A 24,272-nucleotide genomic window follows, 5' to 3' on the forward strand; every position below is an offset into this window, starting at 1 on the left:
TTATGCCAAAAAAACAATGTACTTGCATTACCAAGCTACCGCTTTTATTCAGTGATTTATTGCCACTGGAAATTATTCAAGTCATAGCTCCCTGGGTAGCATTTGCCTGATTACCTTCAGGGTGTTTCGGTTAGGTTCTGGTAAAATCAGTATGAGCAGATTGAGAGCCTGCAGCCTCTGTTTCAAATCCGGGATATCTGTAGTAAAGAGAACAATTGCATTTCTTTTGAGAATTAAACCTCTTAAGACCACGATTCTGAACAGCCCGTTGCTTCATTTCACGCATCTCATATGCAAAGCATTCAACGTCACCCGCATCAGAAACGGGAAGTGATGGGAAACTGCTACAATCATAGGAACTGCTGGAGTTATTAAAAAATGTGCACAAATAACAATTTAACCAAACATTCTATGACTACTTCAATTGTATCACCTGGAAAAAAATAATAATGCCTAGGTAAACTGCATCTTCTTCCAGACAGCTGTAGGAAATTAAGTGTAAGAACAATCATAACATTTAGAGCGAGTGGGGCAAGAAAGATACACATGGGGTTTTGTTTGTCTCTCAGAACAGGGGAAGGTTTCTATTCACAAAATGGCTTTACCAGGGTGGGTGTGGATAGGCCCTTATATATAAGAGTGCAAATTGATGGGCTTATGTTCCACCTTTTTTTTTTATCCCTCCTTCCAGGATCACTGTTATCATCCTAGCTTTCTTTCTGAACCACTTCTGAATACAGCTCTGGGCTATAGGCACACATCGTTTTTTATTTCCTTCTGCAAGCTCAGAAGGAACTCTGAGGTTCCAATTCTTGGAAATTATTATGCTCAATGTCACTGCTTTGTTTTAAGGCATATTGTCTTCATTATCTTTTTCCATTTTAATTTAAAAAAAATTTTTTTTTTCCCTGGGCTCCAAGATCACTGCAGTTGGGGACTGTAGCCAAGAAATTAAAAGACACTTGCTCCTGGGGAGGAAAGCTATGGCAAATCTAGACAGCATACTAAAAAGCAGAGACATCACCCTGCCAACAAAAGTGTGTATAGTCAAGGCTATGGTTTTCCCAGTTGTAATGTATGGCTGTGAAAGTTGGACCATAAGGAAGGTTGAGCAACAAAGAATTGAGGCCTTTGAACTATGGTGCTGGAGAAGACTCCTGCGAGTCCCGTGGACTGCAAGGCGATCAAACCGGTCAGTCCTAGAGGAGATCAACCCTGACTGCTCTTTAGAAGGCCAGATCCTGAAGATGAAACTGAAATATTTTGGCCACCTAATGAGAAGGAAGGACTCACTGGAGAAGAGCCTAATGCTGGGAAAGATTGAGGGCAAAAGAAGAAGGGGATGACAGAGAACGAGGTGGCTGGATGGAGTCACTGAAGCAGTAGGTGTGAGCTTAAATAGACTCCAGATAGAGGACAGGAAGGCCTGGAGGAATGTTGTCCATGGGGTCGTGATGGGTCGGACACGACTTTGCCACTAACAACAAAAATACAATAAATCAAGTGGAGCAAAGAATATAGGAGGTAGCAGATGAGCTTATATAAAAGTTATCCTTAGGACCAAGCAAGAAAATAGACACAGACAGCTACAAAATATGTCCAGCAACACATCTACTACAGCGTAATACCACCAAAAAAAAAACCAAACCCCTCCCAAGGAAGGCGAGAAAAAATGAGCGCTGAAGGATATGAAATCTTCTCTGCCTGGCCTGGCACTTACTCTGCACAGCTGCAAAGGCAGGCAAATATTCTGCTGTCAGAAGAGGTGTGGGTAACTCTCGAATAAATCTCTTCAGCAGACCAGAGACGTCATTTTGATGCACCTCATCCCACCGGAAGAAGCCAGTGTAGAACTCATTTTCCAGTTTTTGTTCCAAACACTAATGCAAGGGGAAGAAAATGAGGAAAGGGAAAAAGATGCCTTGATGTTAAAAAGGCTTTGGAGTATTTGGTTAAAATAAGCCCCTGGATGAAAGGGAGAGAAATGTGATCTGCATTAACAGCTTGTCTGCCTTAAAATGCAGCTACAGAAACAAACGATGGATGGATCAACATTTGGAAGTGAGGAAAAACAGTAACATAGCATTTTCCCAGTGACAAAATACAGTACCACACCTTACAAACTGAATAGCTCTTGCTAAGAGATGGAAAACCGATTAGTATTCCAGTCCATATTGAATACATCACAATGATTTACTGCAGCAATAATCGAAAAATTGGGTTTTTTTAATGCCTCTGAATTTAACAAAAGTGGCATTATTACTGCTCACTGCTGCCACTTTCTGGTCAGATAGCTGAGGTACAAGCTCTCAAAAATCCTTTTTTATCCAACATGAAATAACAAATGTAAGCATATTCTCTGATTGACTACAATATTGCATTAAGTCATGGCTTGTTTTATTTATTATTTGAAGTGGCTTTGGTTATATGTGACAATTAACCATGATTTATAAGTCAAATGACCAGCTTTGATAAGCTATCATCAAGCCAAATACAGTTAGGCATAAATAATAAGTGAATGAGTTACTGTGAAGTTGAGACATCCCTATATTATGAACAGATAATAACATTTAATAATAATGTAATTTTCTAAGCCAACATGACAAGAGCCGCGGTGGCGCAATGGTTAGAGTGCAGTACTGCAGGCTACTTCTGCTGATCACTGGCTGCCAGCAGTTTGGTAGTTCGAATCTCACCAGGCTCAAGGTTGACTTAGCCTTCTATTCTTCTGAGGTCAGCAAAATAAGGAGCCAGATTGTTGGGGGCAATATGCTGACTCTTTAAACCGCTTAGAGAGGGGTGTAAAGCACTGTAAATTGGTATATAAGTCTAAGTGCTATTGCTATGACACCTGAGAAACCTCTTAACATGTTTCTGAAACCTTTGCATCAAGCAGAAGCAACTATATCCTTCTAAAATTCTGCATGATATGCCAGATATCTAAGACTATACCTAAAGAATCACGAAGAGCTAAAACCTAACTAATGCTTGATAAGTGATCAGAATATACACTGTCTTCATGAACCTAAGAACCAATGTGGTGTTTACTGCATTCAATTAAAATAAATAAATAAAGAGAAATGGTTCTCTTTTTCTCATTGAGATTTTTATTCTGGGGGATTCCCACTTGCATATTTGGATAGAATTCTTTAGTCAGTTGAACAGTTGAAAACATGAGCAAGTATACCAAGAGTCCTGTGCATCATATTTTTCCCGCCTTCCACAGGCCTTCCACGGATACTAAGGCTACTGATTCATCCATTTTATAAAAACCCTTCCTCAACACTTAGCAGAGATATTCCAAAGAACAATCCAGCCACCAGGAATTGTCCGATAGTCTACCAAAAATTGCCTATAACCCACAGATGGACTGCAGTCTACATTCTATTTACTTTTATTTAGATCTCATCTATGATATACTTCTATATATCATAGGGGATGATATTGCAGACCAAATGGATCTTTCCCCCCCAAAAAAATGTGGTCCAAATGCTGATATTCTCATTAAGATTGCCCAATAAATTTCCAAAGAACTCCATAGGAAACTGAATTAAAAACCACAGCAATGTACCTTAATGCGGGACTGTGACCCTGAAACTCTCAGGATTCCTTCTGTATCCAGCCCTTTCTTTTCCAAACATGAAAGCAACTGTGAAGCAAAAGGGCAAATCATCACGAGAAAGCAACAATAGTGCAGCCAAATTCAAAACACAGAATTGATAACAACAAGAGATATAAAATGAACCTACCGCTTGTAAAATCAATGGAACCCGGGTGTTTGAAAGAAGCTTTTGATCATTTTCCAGCAAAGTGCCAAGTGGAACTCCAAAAAGTTTGTGGTCTGCAAGAAAAGCCACTTATATTTAAAACTATTTCATCTCTCAAACGAAACAAAATTTGAACAAATAAAGACAGCTTAGTAGACCATAGGAAAAAACAACTGTACTTAAAACAGCAAGACCATAATGTGATTAGGATGTCCACCAATTCAGCTTTCTTTCTCTCTTTTTTTTAAGTTTTATTGGATTTTTATTTTTAAATATACATCAATATCAATACATGAACAGTGTGGCCTCTGGGTATAATTCATTTTGATACAAACAGAAATGGTAATAATAGTTGTTACATTAATCAGATTTATATAATCCTAGTATTGTTTATATTGTTATTGTTATCAATTATATTGATTGTTTTAGAGTAGTTATTCAATATTTCAGTGTTCCATTTTAATGCCAATGATATTAAGCATACATAGTAATATCCTCTTTCAACCTCTAATCTTGCCATCTAATTATTACTTATATTCTATTATATAAAAATTATATCTGCTAATATTCCCCCTATTTCTTATTTCTACCTCTATTCTAACTTCTAGTCAGCCCACCATTACTAATCCTACTGTTAATACACTTGTTTATATTAAGACATAGTCCTTCATAATTTGGTTGTTCAAAGTCACAATATGCCATTCAAGTACCAGTCATCCTATTATTTAAACATACCTAATAATACCATCTTTCAATCTCCAATCTTTCCATATAACTACTGCTTTATATAAAGGTATTTCTACCTCTATTCTAGTTTTTAATCAGGCCATCATTATATTAGAAAAAAGGGGAGAAAAGTAATAATAATTCCTTTCTATCCATCATCTCTTGCCCGTTTTAATACTTCAATTCTTACATGGGGCTCCCCTTGAAGAGCACCCGGAGGCTCCAACTGGTCCAGAATGAGTGATTATGGTGATTATGAGTTACTTTCAAAAGTATCTTCCAGATTATCCAATTCTGTTTTAAAATCTCTTAAAGTCCTTTTCCCTTGGTTTATTTCATGAGTCATTATTATCATTATTATTATTCAGCTTTCTCTTGTGGTTCTCTAGTTCTGCCTGCCATTTGCCTGTTTTCTTGATGGACTGTACCCTGGACTTTACTTGAGCCACCATGAAACAGGAGAGAAAATAGCTTTTAGTTTAACATCAGTTGTGAAGAAGGCTGGTGGGAATAAACAAAAAAATAGCCACCATACATGGACTATACTTGTGGTGCAGTGGCCTAGAGGTGGAACTCTCGCCTCACAATCAGGAGGCTGTGAGTTCGATCCTAGGTAGAGGTAGATATTTCTCCCTGGGCACAATGAGAATATATCTGCTGAATATAACTCTGCATTGGTGACAGGAAGGGCATCCGGCCAGTAAACACTCAGCTCCATTCAGTTGCCCAGACTTCACCCTGCAAGGGATTATGGGGTCATTTAAAGAAGATACATGGGCTATACTTCTGACTCACGACAGGTTTGTATAGTCAAGCAATATTATGAAAATATTGTGAACTTTTTACAATGACATATTCAAGGAGAAATAGAAAAGATATAAGATTTAACCAAGAGCTGCAATATCCATGAAGGCTGATTGAGACTAGGCTCCAATTCAGCTGGCTCCTTGATGTGATAGCAATAATGGCCAAGCTCTGCCAGCAATACCACCGCAATGGTATAAGCAGTAGAGTCATGACTACAGGAAGATGATTGGAGAACATGGTACCTTCCCTTAATACTGAACTGGCTAGTGAATACTGAAGCATGCAGAGGATGCAGTGTGGAGACTTGTTGAAAGCTCATTTCTTGTACAACCCCGCCCCCACAACTCAGGTGCCAGGAATCTCCATCGTATAAAGGTTGAGGAGTTGGACAGAGAAGCTGGGCAGAATGTACTGAGGAACAGATAGACTGCATTTCGGCTTGCAGAACAGAGAGAAGGTAAGATTACCTTTTCTCTCCTCATCTATTCTCTCCTAACCATAATCGCCCCTCTCACAGAGCAAATCATCCTAGAAAAACATGTTCTTGTTTTCTGAATAGGGTTCTGTTTTTCCCCAAAACTATTATGTGATTTAGTCTCCAACGGTATCCTAGTGGCAATTCAAATAGGAACAGAAATTGCATATACAAATTTGCAGAGAGATTGCATCTTCCAAACCAGCAACCTCCAATCTTTTGGCTCCAGGGACCAATTCCGTATAGAGCTGTTTTTCCACAGACTGGGTGTGTGTGGTTCCATGTCCTACCTGCATCCCACATATGTGCAGATGGGGCTTTGTTCACTTGCATGGACCAATGCCTGGTGGGCCACGGACCAGTGCCAGTCCACAGCCTGGGGATTGGAGATCCCTTTCCCAAACCACAGTGGCAAGCGGCTATCAAATAAGCTTCCCCATTTGTCACTCAGCAATTGTACCTTTCCTCCTGCCCCACCAATTTCAGGAAACACACATTGTAAGTACCATAGGAAAAAAAGGGGGAGGGATGAAAAACAATTTACCTGATGACTTTCGTTTAACTGCCTTGTTCCTTTTCAGCTCAAAGCCAACAATATCACAGAGTGCAGTTAGTTCAATAAGTGCTAGGGTAGGAATTTTCTTCAGGTCCTGCAGGGACAGATCTTCTGTCCTGGTTACTCCTAGCCTCCCCTTGGGGATCTTAAACTTCTAAATCAAAGAATCAAAAAAGAAGAAATTAGTGTGACATCTCAGTCCACTTTGTAATTCTGAGAAAATTCTTTCTTCAAAGATGATGAATTTGATGATGATGATGATGATGATGATAATGATGATGAATTTATCTATTCATTATCTATAATGAATAGATAAAAACCTTTTCCAAGGATGGGTAAAACTTAATTGTAACTCAGCTTCTTCTAGGAGGTTGCATGGCATCCATGTAATAAAGTTAGTTTCCAAAAAAAAGGGGAGCAGATACAGTATTTTCCAGATATTTCTGTTGATGTTCTGAAGATGTTTTGTGAGTGAGAATGGGGGCAGACATCCTCAGAAAGTCAAGCTACTGCCATTCATTAATAGTCTCCCGATCCTAAAAAAATGAACAGTCCTGAAATCCTACTGATGACATTTTGCCATTCAGCCAACAAATTTCAGAGTTTAACAGATTAACAGATTTGGAAGGGACCTTGTAGGTCATCAAATCCAACTCCCTGCCCAAGCAGGAGACCCTACACCATTTCTGACAGATGGCAGTCCACTCTCTTCTTGAAAGCCTCCAGTGATGAAGCTCCCACAACTTCTGAAGGCTGTTCCATTGGTTGATTGTCAGAAAATTCCTCCTTATTTCTAGGTTGAATCTCTCCTTGATCAGTTTCCATCCATTATTCCTTGTCTGGACTTCAGGTGCTTTGGAAATCAGGTTGAGCCTCTGCTCTCTGTGTAACGTAAAGGTATTAGCACACATATGTACTAGTCGTTCCCAACTCTGAAGGGTGGTGCTCATCTCCATTTCAAAGCCAAAGAGACAGTGCTGTCCAAAGACGTCTCCGTGGTCATGTGGCCGGCATGACTAAATGCCAAAGACGCACGGAACACTATTACCTTCCCTCCAAAGGTGGTCCCTATTTTTCTACTTGCATTTTTTACGTGTTTTTGAACTGCTAGGTTGGCAGAAGCTGGGACAAGTAACAGGAGCTCACTCCATTATGCACACTAGGGATTCAAACCGCTGAACTGCCAACCTTTCAATCGACAAGCTCAGCTCTTAGCACTGAGCCGCCACGTCCCACCTCTCCTCTCTGTGACAGCCCCTCAAATATTGGTACACTGCTATCATGTCTCCCTTGTCTTTCTGTTCTCTAGACTAGCCATACCAAATTCATGCAACTGTTCTTCATATGTTTTAGCCTCCAGTTCCCTAATCATTTCTGGGAGTGGTTACAAATGGAAGTACATCCATGGTATGGTCAACCCTAGTTTAAAAACATTGGAAGCCTTACAGACAAACAGCTCTCTTCCTTTATTCTCCTGGTTTCCCTTGGGAATGATCCTTTGAGCAGGATTGCAGCCTGCTCTGAATAGGCAACTTCAGTGCTGAATAATTCTTCTCTCACAGAATCTCTCAGTGGAGACTGAAAGTCCGGGATTCCCACTGGATCTAAAAATTTTAAAAAATTGAATGAAGAAAGGAACGTAAATACAAGATAGAAATTTATACTTCTATCTACTGACTAAAATCAGTCTACAGAAATACAGATTGCTTTTTAAAATAAATGGTTCCCAGGGTCCTAAAACCAAGTATTAATCAAATGTAAATAATCTAGGTTTTATATCCAGAATAAAGAGGTTAAATAAAAAGCTTTATGTTAACATACAAGCCCAAAAGTTTAACTATGCCCTTTCCATTTGAAAATCCAGTTGTCTTTGAAGGATTTCAATATTATGTAAATCAATATTTTTTAAATGAAATCATTTTGTTCAATCAAGTTGAGCTCACCCAATAATTTTATTTTCAATAATTTTTGTCATGTAAAGACAATATAGGACATATCATTCCATGTCAAGTGGCCTGATTTCAGAAAAGTGCCCCGCTCAACTATCACAGATTTTACGCACAAGTTATTACAAAGTTTCACGTTTCACCTTTTCTTCCAGAGATATAAAAAGCCAAACTTTAACCTTTTTTCAAGCTGCACTATTTTCAGCCAACTTTGCTCCAAATTATCTAAATGAAGATCACTCATGAGAATGTTTTTATTATTTTGTTTACTAGAGCACAGAAAGTCGTACAAGATGGCCAAGTTTTGTTTCTCTCAACAAAATATTGCCAGAGATATTATGTCTTAAATTTGCTGGAACCTCAGCGTCATACTGTAGAAGGCTGCGGTATAGGGTCACACAAATGCCTATATCTCTGCAAGAATTGCATCAGCACACGTTAACACTTTATCAATGTTCATTGGGGACATGTGTGCATGTTCACACAAAATTTCATCAAAATCTGTGATGGTTGAGCAGGGACCCCCAGACCACTTGACACGGAATGACAAAATTTGCTCTTAAGAATTCCAGCCAGATGTACTGTATGCATTCACTCTATTCTAAGCAAGATATGATTGCTCTGCAAAAATGTTACTGCAACAATTAACTAAAGGTCTGTGTGTTCCCACCTAGCTGGTTTTATCTACTTCAGTTCCTCATTTTTTTATAATGTAAAAAGCACTATTATTTTGTGGGGAGGTGAGGAAGTTATAAGACAGCATTGCAAGGAGACTGCATATTGTCCCCAACAATCTGAGTCCTCATTTTACCAATCTCAGAAGGATGGAAGGTAAATCAATCTTGAGCCAATGAGAATTGAGCCCACCGAACTGCTGGCAGTCAGCAGAATTCACCTGCAATACTACATTGTAACCACTGTGCCACCACGGCTCCTATATCTGAAATTCTCCCAAATTAATTTTATTAAGATGAAAGCTGATAAAATTATCAGGCTCCATTTTTGCTGATAGAGGCACCGCGCCTTGAGTTTGACACCCCTGTTCTAAAGAGTATATTCCTAATTTCTATTCATAGCAATGCAGTAATGTTTCTTACATTTTTGAAGGTTGTTAGATGATGCAGACCTGCGGTGAGGTCGATCCATTTCAGCCTCCATCACTGGTTCAGTCTCCTAGGCAGGGAATGCAAGAAAAGCCAGTGAATTCACATATCACACTTAAACCACGGCTTGTTTAAAGCATGCATTCTAGCGCATCAGTGAGCTATTTTATGTGTAACCTAAATAAGTAGTAAGTTTATTGTTTTGATTGCAGGCTATCCCAACACTGAACATAAAAACCTGAAAATGTTTTCAAAATGCGATACTTACAATAATTATGTTTTTATTTTATTTTTTTTAGAAAGTCAAATATGTGTAAAACTCCTAGTTTACAAAGACTGATTCACGTATAACATTAAGCTAAATTTGAGATTAAAATGCAACTTTGTTAGTACAACATAATGGAGATGGCCCCTCAAAATCAAAATTGATTGTCAATAATTAATCATTTCTAAGGAAGTTTGTTAAATATTATGAACAAAATGGATTTTGATATGATTCTGAAGCCCAGCAGATGGCAGCATGTAGCCGACCTTAGCTGATTTCAAAAAGCTTACCTAGGTTAAACCAGATTATCCTTGAAAGGATAACTACCAGAAAATATTGGGGCTATAGGCTACACCAGAGAGATGAAAAAGGTATCTTAGAATGGAGCAATGGTCAGCCATCTGTATTTCTGGCAAGATAATCATATGACATCGATGTAACGTCATCAAGTCAAGTACAATTTGAGTAAATCTTTCATCATTTCAAAGAGCACGATAGGGGGGGAAAAGCACACTTGAAAATTCTATCTTTTTATCTGGATGCCATGGAGTGTTGCCCCTTACTTTAATTATTTTAAAAAAATCATTCTAGTATATATTTAGGGATTTTCAATGATTGCAGTGCTGGAAATAAGAACTAAGATTCACAGCTAAAATCCAGTTCATATTAAAACTCCTGTTGTCAGGGTAATATGGTCAAAGGTCAGAAAGCAAAGATGGGTAGTCCTCGAATTACGAAACACAATTGAGCCCAAAATTTAGGTTGCCAAGTGAGATATTTGTTAAGTGAGTTTGCCCCATTTTACGACATTTCTTGCCACTGTTGTTAACTGAATTGTTGTGTTTGTTAAGTTAGTAACCTGGCGGTTAAGTGAATCTGGCTTCCCCATTGACTTTGCTTGTCAGAAAGCGGCAAAAGGGATACCATGAGCCAAGGACACTGCAGCCTACTGTATTGTAGGCTCTAAGAGGGTCACTCTGAGTCCGAGAATTTTTTTTTTTTTCCTTTATATGAGACAGATTTGGGATACCATTATGGTCGTGGAGCACAGCAAGCTTAACTGATTTTCTAACCATGAGACAATAACAATTACTCAGTACAGGTAGTCCTCGAATTACAACCATTCGTTTAATGACTGTTCACAAAGTCACTTTTTTTTCAATGACTTATGACCAGTTTTCATACTTATGAGCACTGCAGTATCCCCATAATCACATGACCAAACCTTGGATGATTGGCAATCAGCATGTATTTACAATGGTTGAATGTCCGGGATCCTGGGATTGTCATTTGCAACCTTTTTAGGGAGCTTCTGACAAGCAAAGCCAGATTCACTTAACAACTGCAACAATTCCCTTAGCAACCATGGCAAAAGGTCATACAATGGGGAACAACTCAATTAATAACTGTCTTGATTAACAACAGAAATTTTGGGCTCAATTGTGGTTGTAAGTCAAGCATGTATTAGAGGCTCATATGGTCTCTCTCAGTTAAAAATAGACCATTTGCCTGGGGTACACAAAGTTGAGAAAATTACTGAAATTGCTAACAAGGAAAATATCCTCCCTGTTTAATCAAGAAAAAGCATTTTGATGGTTTTGATCACTCACGATTAGCACATATTTTTATGAAAACAATTACCATACTTTTCAGAGCATAAGACACACTTTTTCCCCCTTAAATGAGGGTGGAAATGTTGGTGTGTCTTATACACTGAATATAACCATTTTTGGCTTCCCAACACCCTGCCTCCATGCGTCCCGTTTTTACCAAAAACAAGCCCGTTTTTCACAAAAACGGGGCACGCGAAGGTTTTGGGAGGCCTACAGAGTGCTCCTGGGGGCTGGGGAAGGCAAGAAGTGACACGTGGGGGATTTGGGAGGCCAAAAACAGGCCCGTTTTTTACAAAAACGGGGCATTTTTGCCCTCCCCAGCCCCCAGGAGCAATCTGCAGGCCTCCGAAACCCTCTGCAGGCTCCGTTTTTCACAAAAATGGGACGTGCAGAGGGTTTGGGAGGCCTGCGGAGTGCTCCTGGTGGCCGGGGAGGGCAAAAACTTTTTTTCTTGTTTACCGCTTTGAAATCCTGATGCGTCTTATACTCCAGTGGGTTTTATAGTCCGAAAAATACTATTATTTTTCCTAATACTGAAAAACATAGTATTTTATGTTACACTTAAATCACCTATTCTCTAAAAAATTTCTAAGTGATAAGGTTACAAAGTTTGATACATTTTAAAAATGGATAAAATGCTGACTTTCTTTTTCAATTTTAGAATTATTCAAGAATTCTAAATTGTTGGAGCTTGAAATAGTGAGAAGAAGAGCTAATGCAAAACAACAATATAAAGGAATGTACCCCAGATTCAACTACTCCAAAAATGTCTCTGACATCACGGATAGGCTGCTTATTTTTCTTCCGTCGGGAACGGGTATAAGTATCCAACCTTCGCTGCACAGCTGCGGCCTGAGTCTTGGTCAAAGTGGACAGCAGGACAATGTTATTCTCTTCATGGTCCTTCATTAGATCAGAGAGTCCTGCATCTTGCAGCCATTCGGCTTCAGCTTCGCCCTCTGAGAGGCAAGGAAGAATGAAAAAAGCAAGGTTAACAAACAGCATAGCACTTCCTATTCAAAGGATGGATTCACACAACATTGTGAAAGACAGAATCTGGGTCTATAAAACACAACAGCTGTTGTTGCATTAAAATGTTATTATTATTGGTTAACGGCTCATGCAACATGAAAAGACAATGGCTAGATTGTCATGGCACCCTCAACTACAAGCAACCCAATGCCTAGTCTAAACGTTCTGTGTGACTCCAGTCACAGAATAATTCAGAAAACATACAATTGTAAAAATTAAACAAATGTGTCTTTAACCAACGATATCTTAAGAAGCTCCTATTATTTTCCCTGAATGATAGGGTTGAAAGGGCCCAGTGGGCTTGCTTGCAAAACTCCCAGTCCTATTTAAATACCCATCTTATTTCCTTGAGTCAAATCCTCATCCGATATTAGACACCTTCTGGTTTACGAGGATCTCAAAATGGACATCCATGCAAACCGAATAAAGATAGAAGTAGCATGTAGCCTTGGTGGCGCAGCAGACTAAAGTGCTGTTAAGTAGCACTTAGCTGCCAGCTGCCTGCAATTACTGCAAGTTCATATTTCACCAGGCTCAAGGTTGACTCAGCCTTCCATCCTTCCGAGGTAGGTAAAATGAGGACCCGGATTGTGGGGGCAATAAGCTGACTTTGTATAAAAAGAACACCGCTGGGGGGGGGGGGCGAAAGCCCTACTAAGCAGGTATATACAAAAGTATGAAGGCTATTGCTTAACGCATTGTAAGTCGCCCTGAGTCTCCGGAGAAGGGCGGCATATAAATCGAACCAATAAATAAATAAATAAATGTACACATTTCTTATATTCTATACTCAACGCTTTTCTTCCATTTCTTTAGCTTTGTATGCTGAAAGCATGACTTGAGATGTCATCTATCTCTTTAGAAAGCTGATTTTTAAAAAAATGTTTCTGGATAAAGTTACTTTACAAAAATTTTCATCATATTCCTTACATATTTGATTATTGTTGCAAAATCTTGTTTCTCCAATGCTTAGTTCAGTATTCTTCTTCCAAATCCTTTCTTTATGTATTTGTACACTTTTAATCCTAATTTTTTTTTAGTGAGCTACTATACATTAAGGCTAATGAATTAATGCAATATTTGTTCTAAACAACACACATTCGGATGATGCACTGATGTGCAGATGATGTTGTCATTTCAGATTATGAAATGTCTGCAAGTAAACAACGAAACTCAAAGAGCACCAGGAACTCCACAACACACATTATTTCGGAAGTGCCTTGTTTACGACATTATTTTCTCTGTGTCTTTCATCTTTCTTCATAGATACACACAAAGAGCTATGTTTGTTTCATTTTGACACCGCACATGAGTAATAAAAAAAAAAAAAATTCCCAGCAAGTTTTTTTTCCCCCCAGTTCTTCTTAGAAGAGAATTTTTTTCTGACACATTTTTAATTTCATTTTTCATTACATCTAACCAGATATTCAGCATATTTAGGGAAGCATCTATTTAAAGCCCAACTCTTCTTAGGAGACTTCCCCTGCTGAGCTGAAATGCTCTCCACCCATTCTTGAGTTGGAAAAAAACCACTTGTGACATTTGCAATCCCTACAGTTGACCTCTATCCTCTCTGTCTTGCCTCTGTTCTAGATACTTCCAATTCTGACTTCTTTTCAAGCTAATGAGTGATGAAGCCTAATAGATGTTACACATTTCCTCCCCTGGATGATATCATAAAAAAGAAAGATTTATAGACTAAGAACAAGATAAAGAAGACATCATGGGGACATGGCATTCCCGCTGCCTCCCCCTCCCAAATGTGTTTGTATAGCAATAGCATTTAGACTTATATACCGTTTCATAGTGCTTTTAAAAGCCCTTTCTCTAAGTAGTTCACAGACTCAGCATATTACCCCCAACAATCTGTGTCCTCATTTTACCGACCTCTGAAGGATGGAAGAATCGAACTACTGGCAGACAACAGAATTAGCCTGCAATACTGCATTCTAACCATTGTGGCATCACTGCTCCTGTATCAGGCTTAGGTAAAAGTTATCTTCAATCTTAACGAATCACAAACTGCGACCAAACAAGAATCAGAAACTATACATTGTAGTGTCATAATTTTAAAAAATCTGGTTCTCCTGTCCTGGAAGAATTTGCAGAACCAGCATAACTCTACAATGAACCTAGGCTTAGCCTGGTACGAATTAAAAGTGTAACATCCCATAGTTGGGAATCAGTGACACCTTGAAATGTAAATGAGGTGTTCTTCATTTCCAAGAATAGTCCCATTACTTGACAGAGTGCATTCATTTCTTTCACTTCTTTCCATTAGGTAACAATTACTTAGAAGCCAGGAAAATATAAGGATATTTCAAAGAAATGCACACACCATACTACTTTCCAAGCACAGAGACAGTTTTTCTTTTGTGAAAGTCCTCACATCAACAATGAGGTACTCTACTGTTGTTCTTTATCTGCCTAGCAGAAAACAGCAGAAAGCAAATCAATCCATCTGTCCAAATTTACATGAAATATCTATCTAAGGCTTAGTTCATAGACTTCCCAGACTTTGCCTTAGGAATATGCTCAGTTTACCAGTTGTATATACAAAATCAGTTAGTTCTATTCTCCCAGTACTGCCTATGAAATTTAGGCCAAGGAACATTCCTAGACTTCTAGGGAAGAAATGGCAAACTGAAGATGGCCCAGCATTTTGAGGAGCAACAACTGTGGCAAAGAAAAGAAGCCTGCAAATACATTAGGTCCATTGACCCTCTCTGGAGAGAGGAAATAAAGATTGCCCACATTGCACTCAATATGTTTGCTTCTCACAAGAAAATTGAAATGCAGCTGTCTTTGGGGAAAATCAGGACCTGAGGGAATTTAGTATTTACCATTCTTGCTCTAGCTGCAGTTTGACCCTTTAAAGCATGGGTCTCCAATCTTGGCAACTTTAAGACTTGTGGACTTCAACTCCCAGAATTCCTCAACCAGTTTAGCTGGCTGAGGAATTCTGGGAGTTGAGTCCACAAGTCTTAAAGTTGCCAAGGTTGGAGATCCCTGCTTTAAAGGACATTACAATTGCCCTTCCTTCCTAACATGGCTTTGGAAACCACCTTTTATTGTTTTAAAGAAATTTGACACCTTCAAAATGACAAGGCTGAGTGTATTCAATCTTTAGCATAAAAAAATGAAACGGTATCTTTAAAAGTTTACAAATTCAAAATAAACAACAAAAAAGGAAGACAATGTTTTGACTATATAAAGTTTTAAATGAATTAAGGGCTCAGAAAAAGTTGTAATATTTATTTTGAATATTCAGACATGCTGACATTAATTTTAAAGAATAAATGCATTTTTTTCAGAAAAATAGTTTCAATATTGGAGACATAACAAGATAAGCAACTTATACTGGAATTCAGAGTTATCGCCGAGGAATGGCAATTGGACTTTAAATCAACATTGTCAGCTATACTCTGCATGTTTTCATAAACACCCTGTCCCAGAAGTTATTGCAGCAGAAAAAAAATATATTTGAAATTATTATGAAAAGCAATGTGAACAAGAATTTATGACTGAAAACAGTGAACGAATCTCTAAAAATTAAAAGAGCCTTGGTAGTACAGGGGTTTAAGGCACCCTGTTATTAAGCTGATTATTAAGACCAGCTGCCTGCAATTACTGCAGGGTTCGAATCTCGCCAAGGCTCAAGGTTGACTCAGCCTTCCATCCTTTCTAAGGTAGGTAAATTGAGGACCCAGTTGTGGGGGCAATAAGCTGACTTTGTATAAATATACAAAAGGATGAAGGCTATTGCTGAGCACATTGTAAGCCGCCCTGAGTCTTCGGAGAAGGGCGGCATATAAATCAAATTTAAAAAAAAAAAAAAAGACAATGCTCACCATGAGAGTAAAGATTTATATGATCTGAAGAAAAAGCAAAGAAAAAACAGAGTAATTGCAATTTTGTTTCTTGCTGAACATACAAAAGAAGCTTGTGAAAGTTTTGTAAAAATTTGAGTCAAGGATTAATGGATAAAAAAGGATTGTTTTATATAAAAAGAAGAAATATATTTGACCAGGTTTAAAATGGGTTAGTTGTTAATTTGGAGGCTCTTTCTAGACTTGCTGATATCTGGATTGGAAAAGACATTGTATACTGAATTTGCTTCTAATTAAGAGTCAAGATGGAATGATGAGTTTTATATTTTGTTTTATATTAGTTAACAAATTTGTTTATTTCAGAACTCTGTTAAGACTTTTTGCTAACTGGATTTTTTGGATTGAAAAACTTATTTATTAGATTTGCCTAAAATTAAGAGTTGAATTATGGGGTGAAGAGTTTATGTCAGGGGTGAAATGCTCCCGGTTTGGACCGGATCACCCGATCCGGTAGCGATGGCGGCGGGTGGTTTGGAGAACCGGTAGCAAAAATCCCTGCGCCCCCCCCCCACCACCATGCCCAGCTGAGCCGCATGATCATCAGAGGGTTTTTTTTAAAAGCATTTTTTCTACAACCTCTTCCGACAAAAAAATGCTTTTAAAAGTAAAAAAAAAAAGCCTCTGATAATCTCGCAGCTCAGTTGGGATCGTCAGAGGCTTTTCAAAGCATTTTTTTCTGCAACCTCTTGGAAGAGGTGGTGAAAAAAATGCTTTGAAAAGTCTCTGACGATCCCAGCTGAGTTGCCTGATCATCAGAGAGGCATTTTTTAAAAAGCCTCTCTGACGATCCCAGCTGAGTTGCCTGATCAGCAGAGGCTTTTCAAAGCATTAGAAAAAAGTTAAAAAAAAAAAAAAGTTGGCCACGCCTACCCAGTCACATTACCCACCCACCCCACCAAGCCATGCCCACAGAACCAGTAGTAACAAATTTTACATTTCACCCCTGATTCATGTATTTGTTAACTAAGAGGAGGTGAAGAAATAGTTGAACAGTTTATACTTGTGATAAACTTGTGGGAAGTTTCTTTCTTTCTGAAACTTTTATTTTTCAACAGTGCTGCAAAAAGTCAAAATGTGAATTTAGAAACAATTGCACTTGGGGGAGTTGGTTCCTGTTTCAAGACCAAGTAAGCATGAAGACAATCAAACCTTTACATATAATTAAAAAACAGAAATGTATGCCAAAAATTCTGATCCTGGCAAGAGGAGAAAAAAGTTTGAACTATTTGCTCCTAACTTTGTTTAAATCTCCAGACCCTGATTCTCCCCTTGGGAGACAAGTTTTCATAATAGAAACTATAACAGGGCAATAACAAGCATGGATAGGCTTCATCCAGTCACAAACTTTAGTGATGACAGAACGATGGTGAGGTCAAAGAACTGGAACACTTTTGCTGCTCCCTGTTCCACAATAATAAACATGTTTAAACTTCTTCCCCTAAAGTTTTTTTTTTAATCATGCAAAACATATTAGCATTTAGAATCATCAAATCAGAAGGCATCATTTAGACTGCTGAGTTCAACTCCTTGCTTAAGAAAAGTATTTAAACTGAAACATCATCCCCAAGAAAATTTTCAGCTTCTGCTTCAATACAAATAATTAAAAAAAAGGAATACCACCATCTCCCTAGATAATTCATTTGCTTTGGCTACAATTTTCTTTGTCTCACATTTCACAATAGCTTTTATCTCAAGAACAAAACAAGGATTACTTGAAAGAGCTTATCATTTGCCACAACTGCTATGCCCAGTAAGCCACTGTTTGAAAAACATATTTCCAAGTCGATCTCTAGTAAGCTACAGTTACTTCTTACCTTCTAGAATCTTGGCTTCTGTAAGGCTGCCCTCATCAGCCTCAGATTCAGTGCTTTCTTTGATGCTCTCTACTTCAAGCCAAAAGGTATCCATTGCTAGATTATTTGATGAGTCTGTCTGGGACAGCCTGTATTCCAACTGTGGAATCTCTGAGGAGCTCTTCCGGGAAAAGTGATTCATCTTGCAAGGGCAATTTCTAGTGCTAAGAGAGAAGGGGAGAGAAAACACCCAATTATTATACAAATAAATATTGCGTATAATATCACAGCTTACTGCGTCAACAGGCTGAGTGTCAGCAACTTCCATAAAAGATAAGGTTCTGCAACATCCTTATATTTCTCATTTAGCTGCACAGTAATGTAGACTACTCCTTCTATGATCAGGGCGGAGGGGCTTGTGTGGGTAAATGAAATTGTGGACTATGACATGTATATATCCAAAAGGGTCTCCCAAGGCGAACAGACCATGAGAAATACTCCAGACTAACACTGATCACATCTGCCAACCCGCATTGGACCAGCATGGCAGATTATGGTCTATTCCTTCCACATGCCAATACACCCATATTGGTTGGAAACATGTGGAAGAGGCCTTCATCATGAGCCGTGGTGGTGCAGTGGTTAGAGTGCAGTACTGCAGGCTACTTCTGCTGATCACTGGCTGCCAGCAGTTTGATAGATCGAATCTCACCAGGCTCAAGGTTGACTCAGCCTTCCATCCTTCCGAGGTCAGTAAAATGAGGACCCAGATTGTTGGGGGCAATATGCTGACTCTGTAAACCGCTTAGAGAGGGCTGTAAAGCACTATGAAGCAGTATGTAAGTCTACATGCTAGTGCTAAGTGCTATCCTGCAGTGGATAGACAATGCTAAAATGAATGATGAATGAATCAATGTAGACTAAAGCTTGAAAATAAGCCCAAGCTTTAACTACCAAGGGCAACAACGTATGTTTACTTGTCCTCTCCTAAATTGCTCTCCTCTCCTCTAGTCCTAAAAAAGAACATCCTTCAGAACACGCAGAAGAACATCAGGAGTTCAAAGTGAGTCTGTAAACACAAAGGACTTTACAAACTTAAAACTTTTTGCAATCCTAAAAACATTGAAAAGCACTCATTGTTTTGCAAGCTGTAATCCTAACACATTTGGACGACATGAAGTTAGAAAAATCTTAACTAATTATTTCTGGAGCAAACAGCAGAATTCAGGAAAAGCCCTCTGAATAAAGCTGGCTTCTTCTTCAGTGAACTTATGATTCTCAGGCCTCTTATGCAGTGATTTTCTCAGTCCTACAATCCAGGATACAGAGATTCATGAACAAAGCATACCTGTGTAACAAATCACAATGCTGGGATGGGAAAGCAGTGCATTGAAAGAAATTCACAGGAAAGTTAAAATATATAAAGAAGGGCAGATCATTGGCTAGCCTCCAGTTAGCCTCTCAAGGTCTTATAATTACTTGGCAGGGAGATGGCAGATGAAAGGGATTTTTAAAAAAATAAAATTAAACATGCATGTGTGAGGGGGTGAAGGAATAACATAATTGGAAACCGAGTCCCTCTTTCATTTGCTTCCAAGTCTTTGCCTGAAGCATTGTCATTTGAATAATGGATTATAGTAAGTAATCACTTAAAACCTATGAGGGTCAGATCAACTTATATTCGGTCTCCCCAGCAGTGCAAGAATGCTGTGTGGCTAAGTAAATTAAGCAGCTAGAAAAACAGCCAATTTTGATTCACAGAATACTATTCTGGGAAGGGAGAACCTCCCAAATCAACATTATAATTACCATTCTGCTGCCATTCCCAAGAGGAACTGCAGAAGAGAAATTCAACTTATACCGGTATTACTTACACAACGCTGTATAGTTCCCACCATCTAGAACCTGTAGCTATTTGGTCTGAAAACAACTTCCTCTAATTATTTGCAGTGGGGTTTTTGGAAAGGCTAGATGTCTGATGTACGAGTTACCTACCTATAAATACCTTTATTTAGAAACAACTTATGTTCACCCCAAACTGATCATTTTTGATAACTATGCAACTGTCTCATAACTTCATGTTTTAAATTTATCCACAAGCCAGTATCAATGCCTTTGCTATCTTATGTCCACCATCCAACTGCCCGTACCCCAAATAAAGTACAATAGAAAGCAATATATAGATGGTGTCTATGCAGAGTCCCAAAGATAATTTTTCAAGAGGCAACTGGACTTGGTTTTTTCTTTGAAGATGTTTCGCTTCTCATCCAAGAACCGAAACGTCATCTGAAGAAGCATCTGGGATGAGAAGCGAAACATCTTCAAAGAACAATGAGGAAGTCCAGTTGCCTCTTCAAAAAGCACCTTTGGGACAACTATGACCTGGATGACTGAGAAGCGATGCACTTTGGGATGAACACCCTTTGAATAGTGCAGGAGTATGAACGGATTTGCAGAAAAATTGCAGATTACAAGAACCATTTGTACTTCAGTTTGAGATGCAGACAGCATAGATCAGTGTTGGCGAACCTTTCTGGCACCAAGTGCCAAAATGGGAGCGTGGGGGAGTGCTGGAAACCGGAAGAGCAGCTGACACTCCGCATGGGAAACCAGAAGAGCAGTTCCCTAGTACGCTTGTATGTACTGGGAAGCTGAACTTCTGGTTTCTGGCGCACATGCACGTGTGAAGACCACCTGGCAGTGTGCATTCATGCCCCAGAAACCGGAAGCTCAGCTTCCTGGTGTGCGCATGTGCGTCAGGGAGCTGCTTTTCTGGTTTCTGCACTCCCGCGTGCACGAAGACCAGCTGGTCAGAACCCAGAAGAGCAATGGGCGACAGATGCCCAGAGAGATGGCTCTGCGTGCCACTTCCGGCACGTGTGCCATAGGTTCGCTATCACGGGCACAGATTCTTCCCCAACTGCCTGTGCCTGTGCTCAACAGTGAAGGGACATAAGGCAGAAAACATCCTGCAGAAAGCACAGCTCCAACTTTTCAATGAAAAAATAAGAGGTATATAGATGGTGGTTGCTTAGTAATCCAAACACTGCATGGATTACTCAACAAAACAACAAGAATTACAATTACAGAACAGTTTCAGAAGATTAGTCTTATATTTATAATCTTATTTTTCAGCAAAAATGGTTCCCAGAGATTAAAAAACATCTGTATGTAAACTAAAGACATTCCTGTCCATCATAGAGAGAGAATAAAGCAAAATAGAGGATAGCAAAGCAATCTGCAATTGGGAAGAGCTCTCCTGATTCAGAGGCTGGGATCAAATGCTTGGCATGATTTGATTAATTCTGATAGCATTTTTGTGTTCAATCAGCTTTTATTGTAAGACAAAAACATCTGGATGACAATGGGATAACCATTAAATAGCATGAATCTCTTTAAATGTCATCCATTGATGCTTGGCTTTTATGGTAGTCCCATTTTTATTATTTACAAATATGGGCTGCCATCCATAGGCTAGTAAAAATCTCTACAGCTACTGAGAAAGATATTTTTTTACTAAAGTGGCTAAACCTCCATGCAATTTCTACTTTATTTCAAAAGTGGATAATTCAAAAAGGCTGAATCTCTACCTGAAATAATGCAATTTATCAGTGCAAAGCCTTAACATCTGTTCTATGGTGCCTGCAGAGCTAAAGACCTTTTTGTGAGATTTTACAGACTACAAACTCTTTCCCTGCTCTTCCCCTGGCTCCAAACACAGTTCCAACAAATGCAGACTTTTTTCATTCACCAGCATGTTTGCACTTCACTTCCATGCTTTCATAATTATGAAACTCTGTGTCCTTGTTTTAAAAACTTCTCAATCTGCTCTTCTCAATACCATCCAAATACTTTATGAATTACACTTTGACATATGGTAGAATTAGAATCCAGCACTGACCCAGTATGGAGTAACAGGCCTGTAAGTACAGTTGACTTCATGCACAGACATTTATCATGCCCACTGTGATGATAAAAGGCTCTCCACTCCACTCCCTGAGTCAGCAGAATACTATCAGAGGAAAATCTCTATTTTACAATATTTTGCTTTATCGCAGAATGGTAACCTCTGCTTCCAGATTAGCAGGGTGTGTTTAGCTAAGAGATTAGTTGAACCCTGACTTTGCTACTTTCCCACTTACCAGCCAGTGGGAAACCACCTACCCACCCACCAATCATAGCTGTGATGCAAGGACAGTGTTTGGGAAGGGTGCAGATTTGACAGGTGGCTCAAACCACATTCTCCTGTTTCACTACTCATGGGAAAGGGCACACCACCTCTACACGCTTGCTGAAGAATTATCCAGTGAAGTTGAGGTGTAAAATTTGGATAGGCAATCCAGTCCAATCCAGTCCCAGGACAATAGAAACAGCTGAGTAGCTTTCAGAAAGTAACAACTTTTGAAAGATGGCTAGGCCTGCAGTCTCTGAAGAGCAAATATTTAACCTTCTTCAAAATGCTGCACCTCATTTTTTGGGTGGGAGGGTAACTAGAATGATGGTGAAAGTGTGCGGAGGGGATGGGGCACACCTACAACAGCCTAAAATACTCCTATAGTGCCTGATTCATCTCCCCACTCCCCCACCAGGGTCCCCTGACTGAGTTATTGACAAAAGGGATTGGAAACATTTCAAAATTGCTTGTAGTTGATGTCAGTTTAAGAGAAAAACAATTCTTCAACTCCAGTTCAGTTAAGAACAGGCGCCATCTTTGAAGGTGAAGGCAACACCTTCAACAGGCAACAGCAGAATAAAGACATTGTCAGGGGATTTCATGCCATAGAAGCAGCCCTTGTCTTACAACCATTCATTTAGTGACCTTTCACATTTACAACGGTACTGAAAAAAAGGTGACTTATGAGTGGTTTTCAACTTTACACCTGTTGCAGCATCCCCTTGGTCATGTGACCAAAATTCAAATGCTTAGCAACTGCCATGTATTTATGACAGTTGCACTATCCCGGGGTCACGTGATCACTATCTGTAACCTTCTCAACCGGCTTCCAACAAGCAAAGTCAATGGGGGAAACCAGATTCACTTGTGTCACTTAACAACTGCAGTGATTCACTTAACAACTGTGGCAAGAAAAATCATAAAATGGAGCAAAACTCAAACTGTCTTGCCTAGCAACAGAATGTTTGGCTTCAATTATGGTTGTAAGTCGAAGACTACTTCTATTTGGGAAAGGACCTTAATTTATGCTGAGATGAGAAAAAAAACAAAGAGGGAGAATCCTAATTTATCGATTATTTTTCCATGGCATCTATTAGAAAGACAACCATGCCAATGGACATACAGGTAGTCCTCGACTTACAACAGTTCATTCAGTGACCGTTTGAAGTTACAACAGCACTGAAAAAAGTGACTTATGACCATTTTTCACACTTACCTCTGTTGCAGCATCCCCATGGTCATGTGATCAAAATTCAGACTCTTGGCAACTGACTCATATTTATGACCGCCGCAGTGTCCTGGAATCACGTGATCCCCCTTTAAACTTTCTGACAAGCAAAGTCAATGGGGAAACCAGATTCATTGTTAACAACTGTGTTACTAACTTAACCACTGCAATGATTCACTTAACAACAGTGGCAAGAAAGGTTGTACAATGGGTCAAAACTTCCTTTACAAATGTCTCACTTAGCGACATAAATTTTGGGCTTAATTGTGGTCATAGGCTGAGGATTAGCCGTATTCTGCAATTGCCATTGTTCTGTCCACTGTGTGCAGTCCTCCACCTGTGAATGATTACCTATTTCAGGCAGATAACCCAACAGGATATTTTATAGGTTTAAATTCCAATAGATAGAGATGAACAAAGCAGAGCTCTTAATTCACTGATGTCAACTCAGTGGTGGCCTGAATATAAATTATAGAATAATGATCCAAATCAATTAGGGAATAAATGGGGAACTGAAACAATAATGCCACCAGGCAGCTCTCAACACCCCCAGCTGCGTTTTCCCCTGTGTGCACAAAGGTAATGCTACAAACCCAAGTCTCATTTAATTTCTGAACTTCTAATTGTTACATATCAGTCAACTATGAAGCATCAGTTTACCAAATTTATGAACAGGAACAAGGAAAGCACAAGGTTCTAAACACTGTTAATCTGCATCTTGACAAAGTTTTAAAATTCTGTCCTAAGGAGCTACTTTATTCTTAAAATTCTATTCGGAAGATCAAGTTTTAAGAGTCTTGGTCTTGGGGATGAAATATGTTGACACATCAATTTTGAAGTGGAATCTTCATGGCTCTTTTAAACTCTCTCAAAATCCCTCTGCAAGTGTTACTCCCC

General features: G+C 39.0%; 1 protein-coding gene across 1 annotated transcript in view; it reads right to left on the reverse strand.

Annotated features, from left to right (window-relative positions):
- Positions 1-24,272, reverse strand: part of ARHGAP40 (Rho GTPase activating protein 40) — a 34,137-nt gene that overhangs the window by 7,849 nt on the left and 2,016 nt on the right. Inside the window, exons 2-10 of the mRNA XM_070939972.1 lie at positions 17,995-18,197; positions 12,003-12,217; positions 9,375-9,450; positions 7,778-7,935; positions 6,320-6,485; positions 3,750-3,841; positions 3,572-3,649; positions 1,721-1,880; positions 115-197 (exon numbers count right to left, since the gene is read on the reverse strand). Coding sequence (XP_070796073.1) covers positions 115-197; positions 1,721-1,880; positions 3,572-3,649; positions 3,750-3,841; positions 6,320-6,485; positions 7,778-7,935; positions 9,375-9,450; positions 12,003-12,217; positions 17,995-18,197 — 1,231 coding nt within the window. The remainder of the gene's footprint in view (positions 1-114; positions 198-1,720; positions 1,881-3,571; positions 3,650-3,749; positions 3,842-6,319; positions 6,486-7,777; positions 7,936-9,374; positions 9,451-12,002; positions 12,218-17,994; positions 18,198-24,272) is intronic.

The sequence above is a fragment of the Pituophis catenifer genome, unplaced genomic scaffold, assembly GCF_029215685.1.
Source record: "Pituophis catenifer annectens isolate HBS135680 unplaced genomic scaffold, rPitCat1.0.hap2 SCAF_3, whole genome shotgun sequence".
Lineage (NCBI taxonomy): Eukaryota > Metazoa > Chordata > Lepidosauria > Squamata > Colubridae > Pituophis > Pituophis catenifer.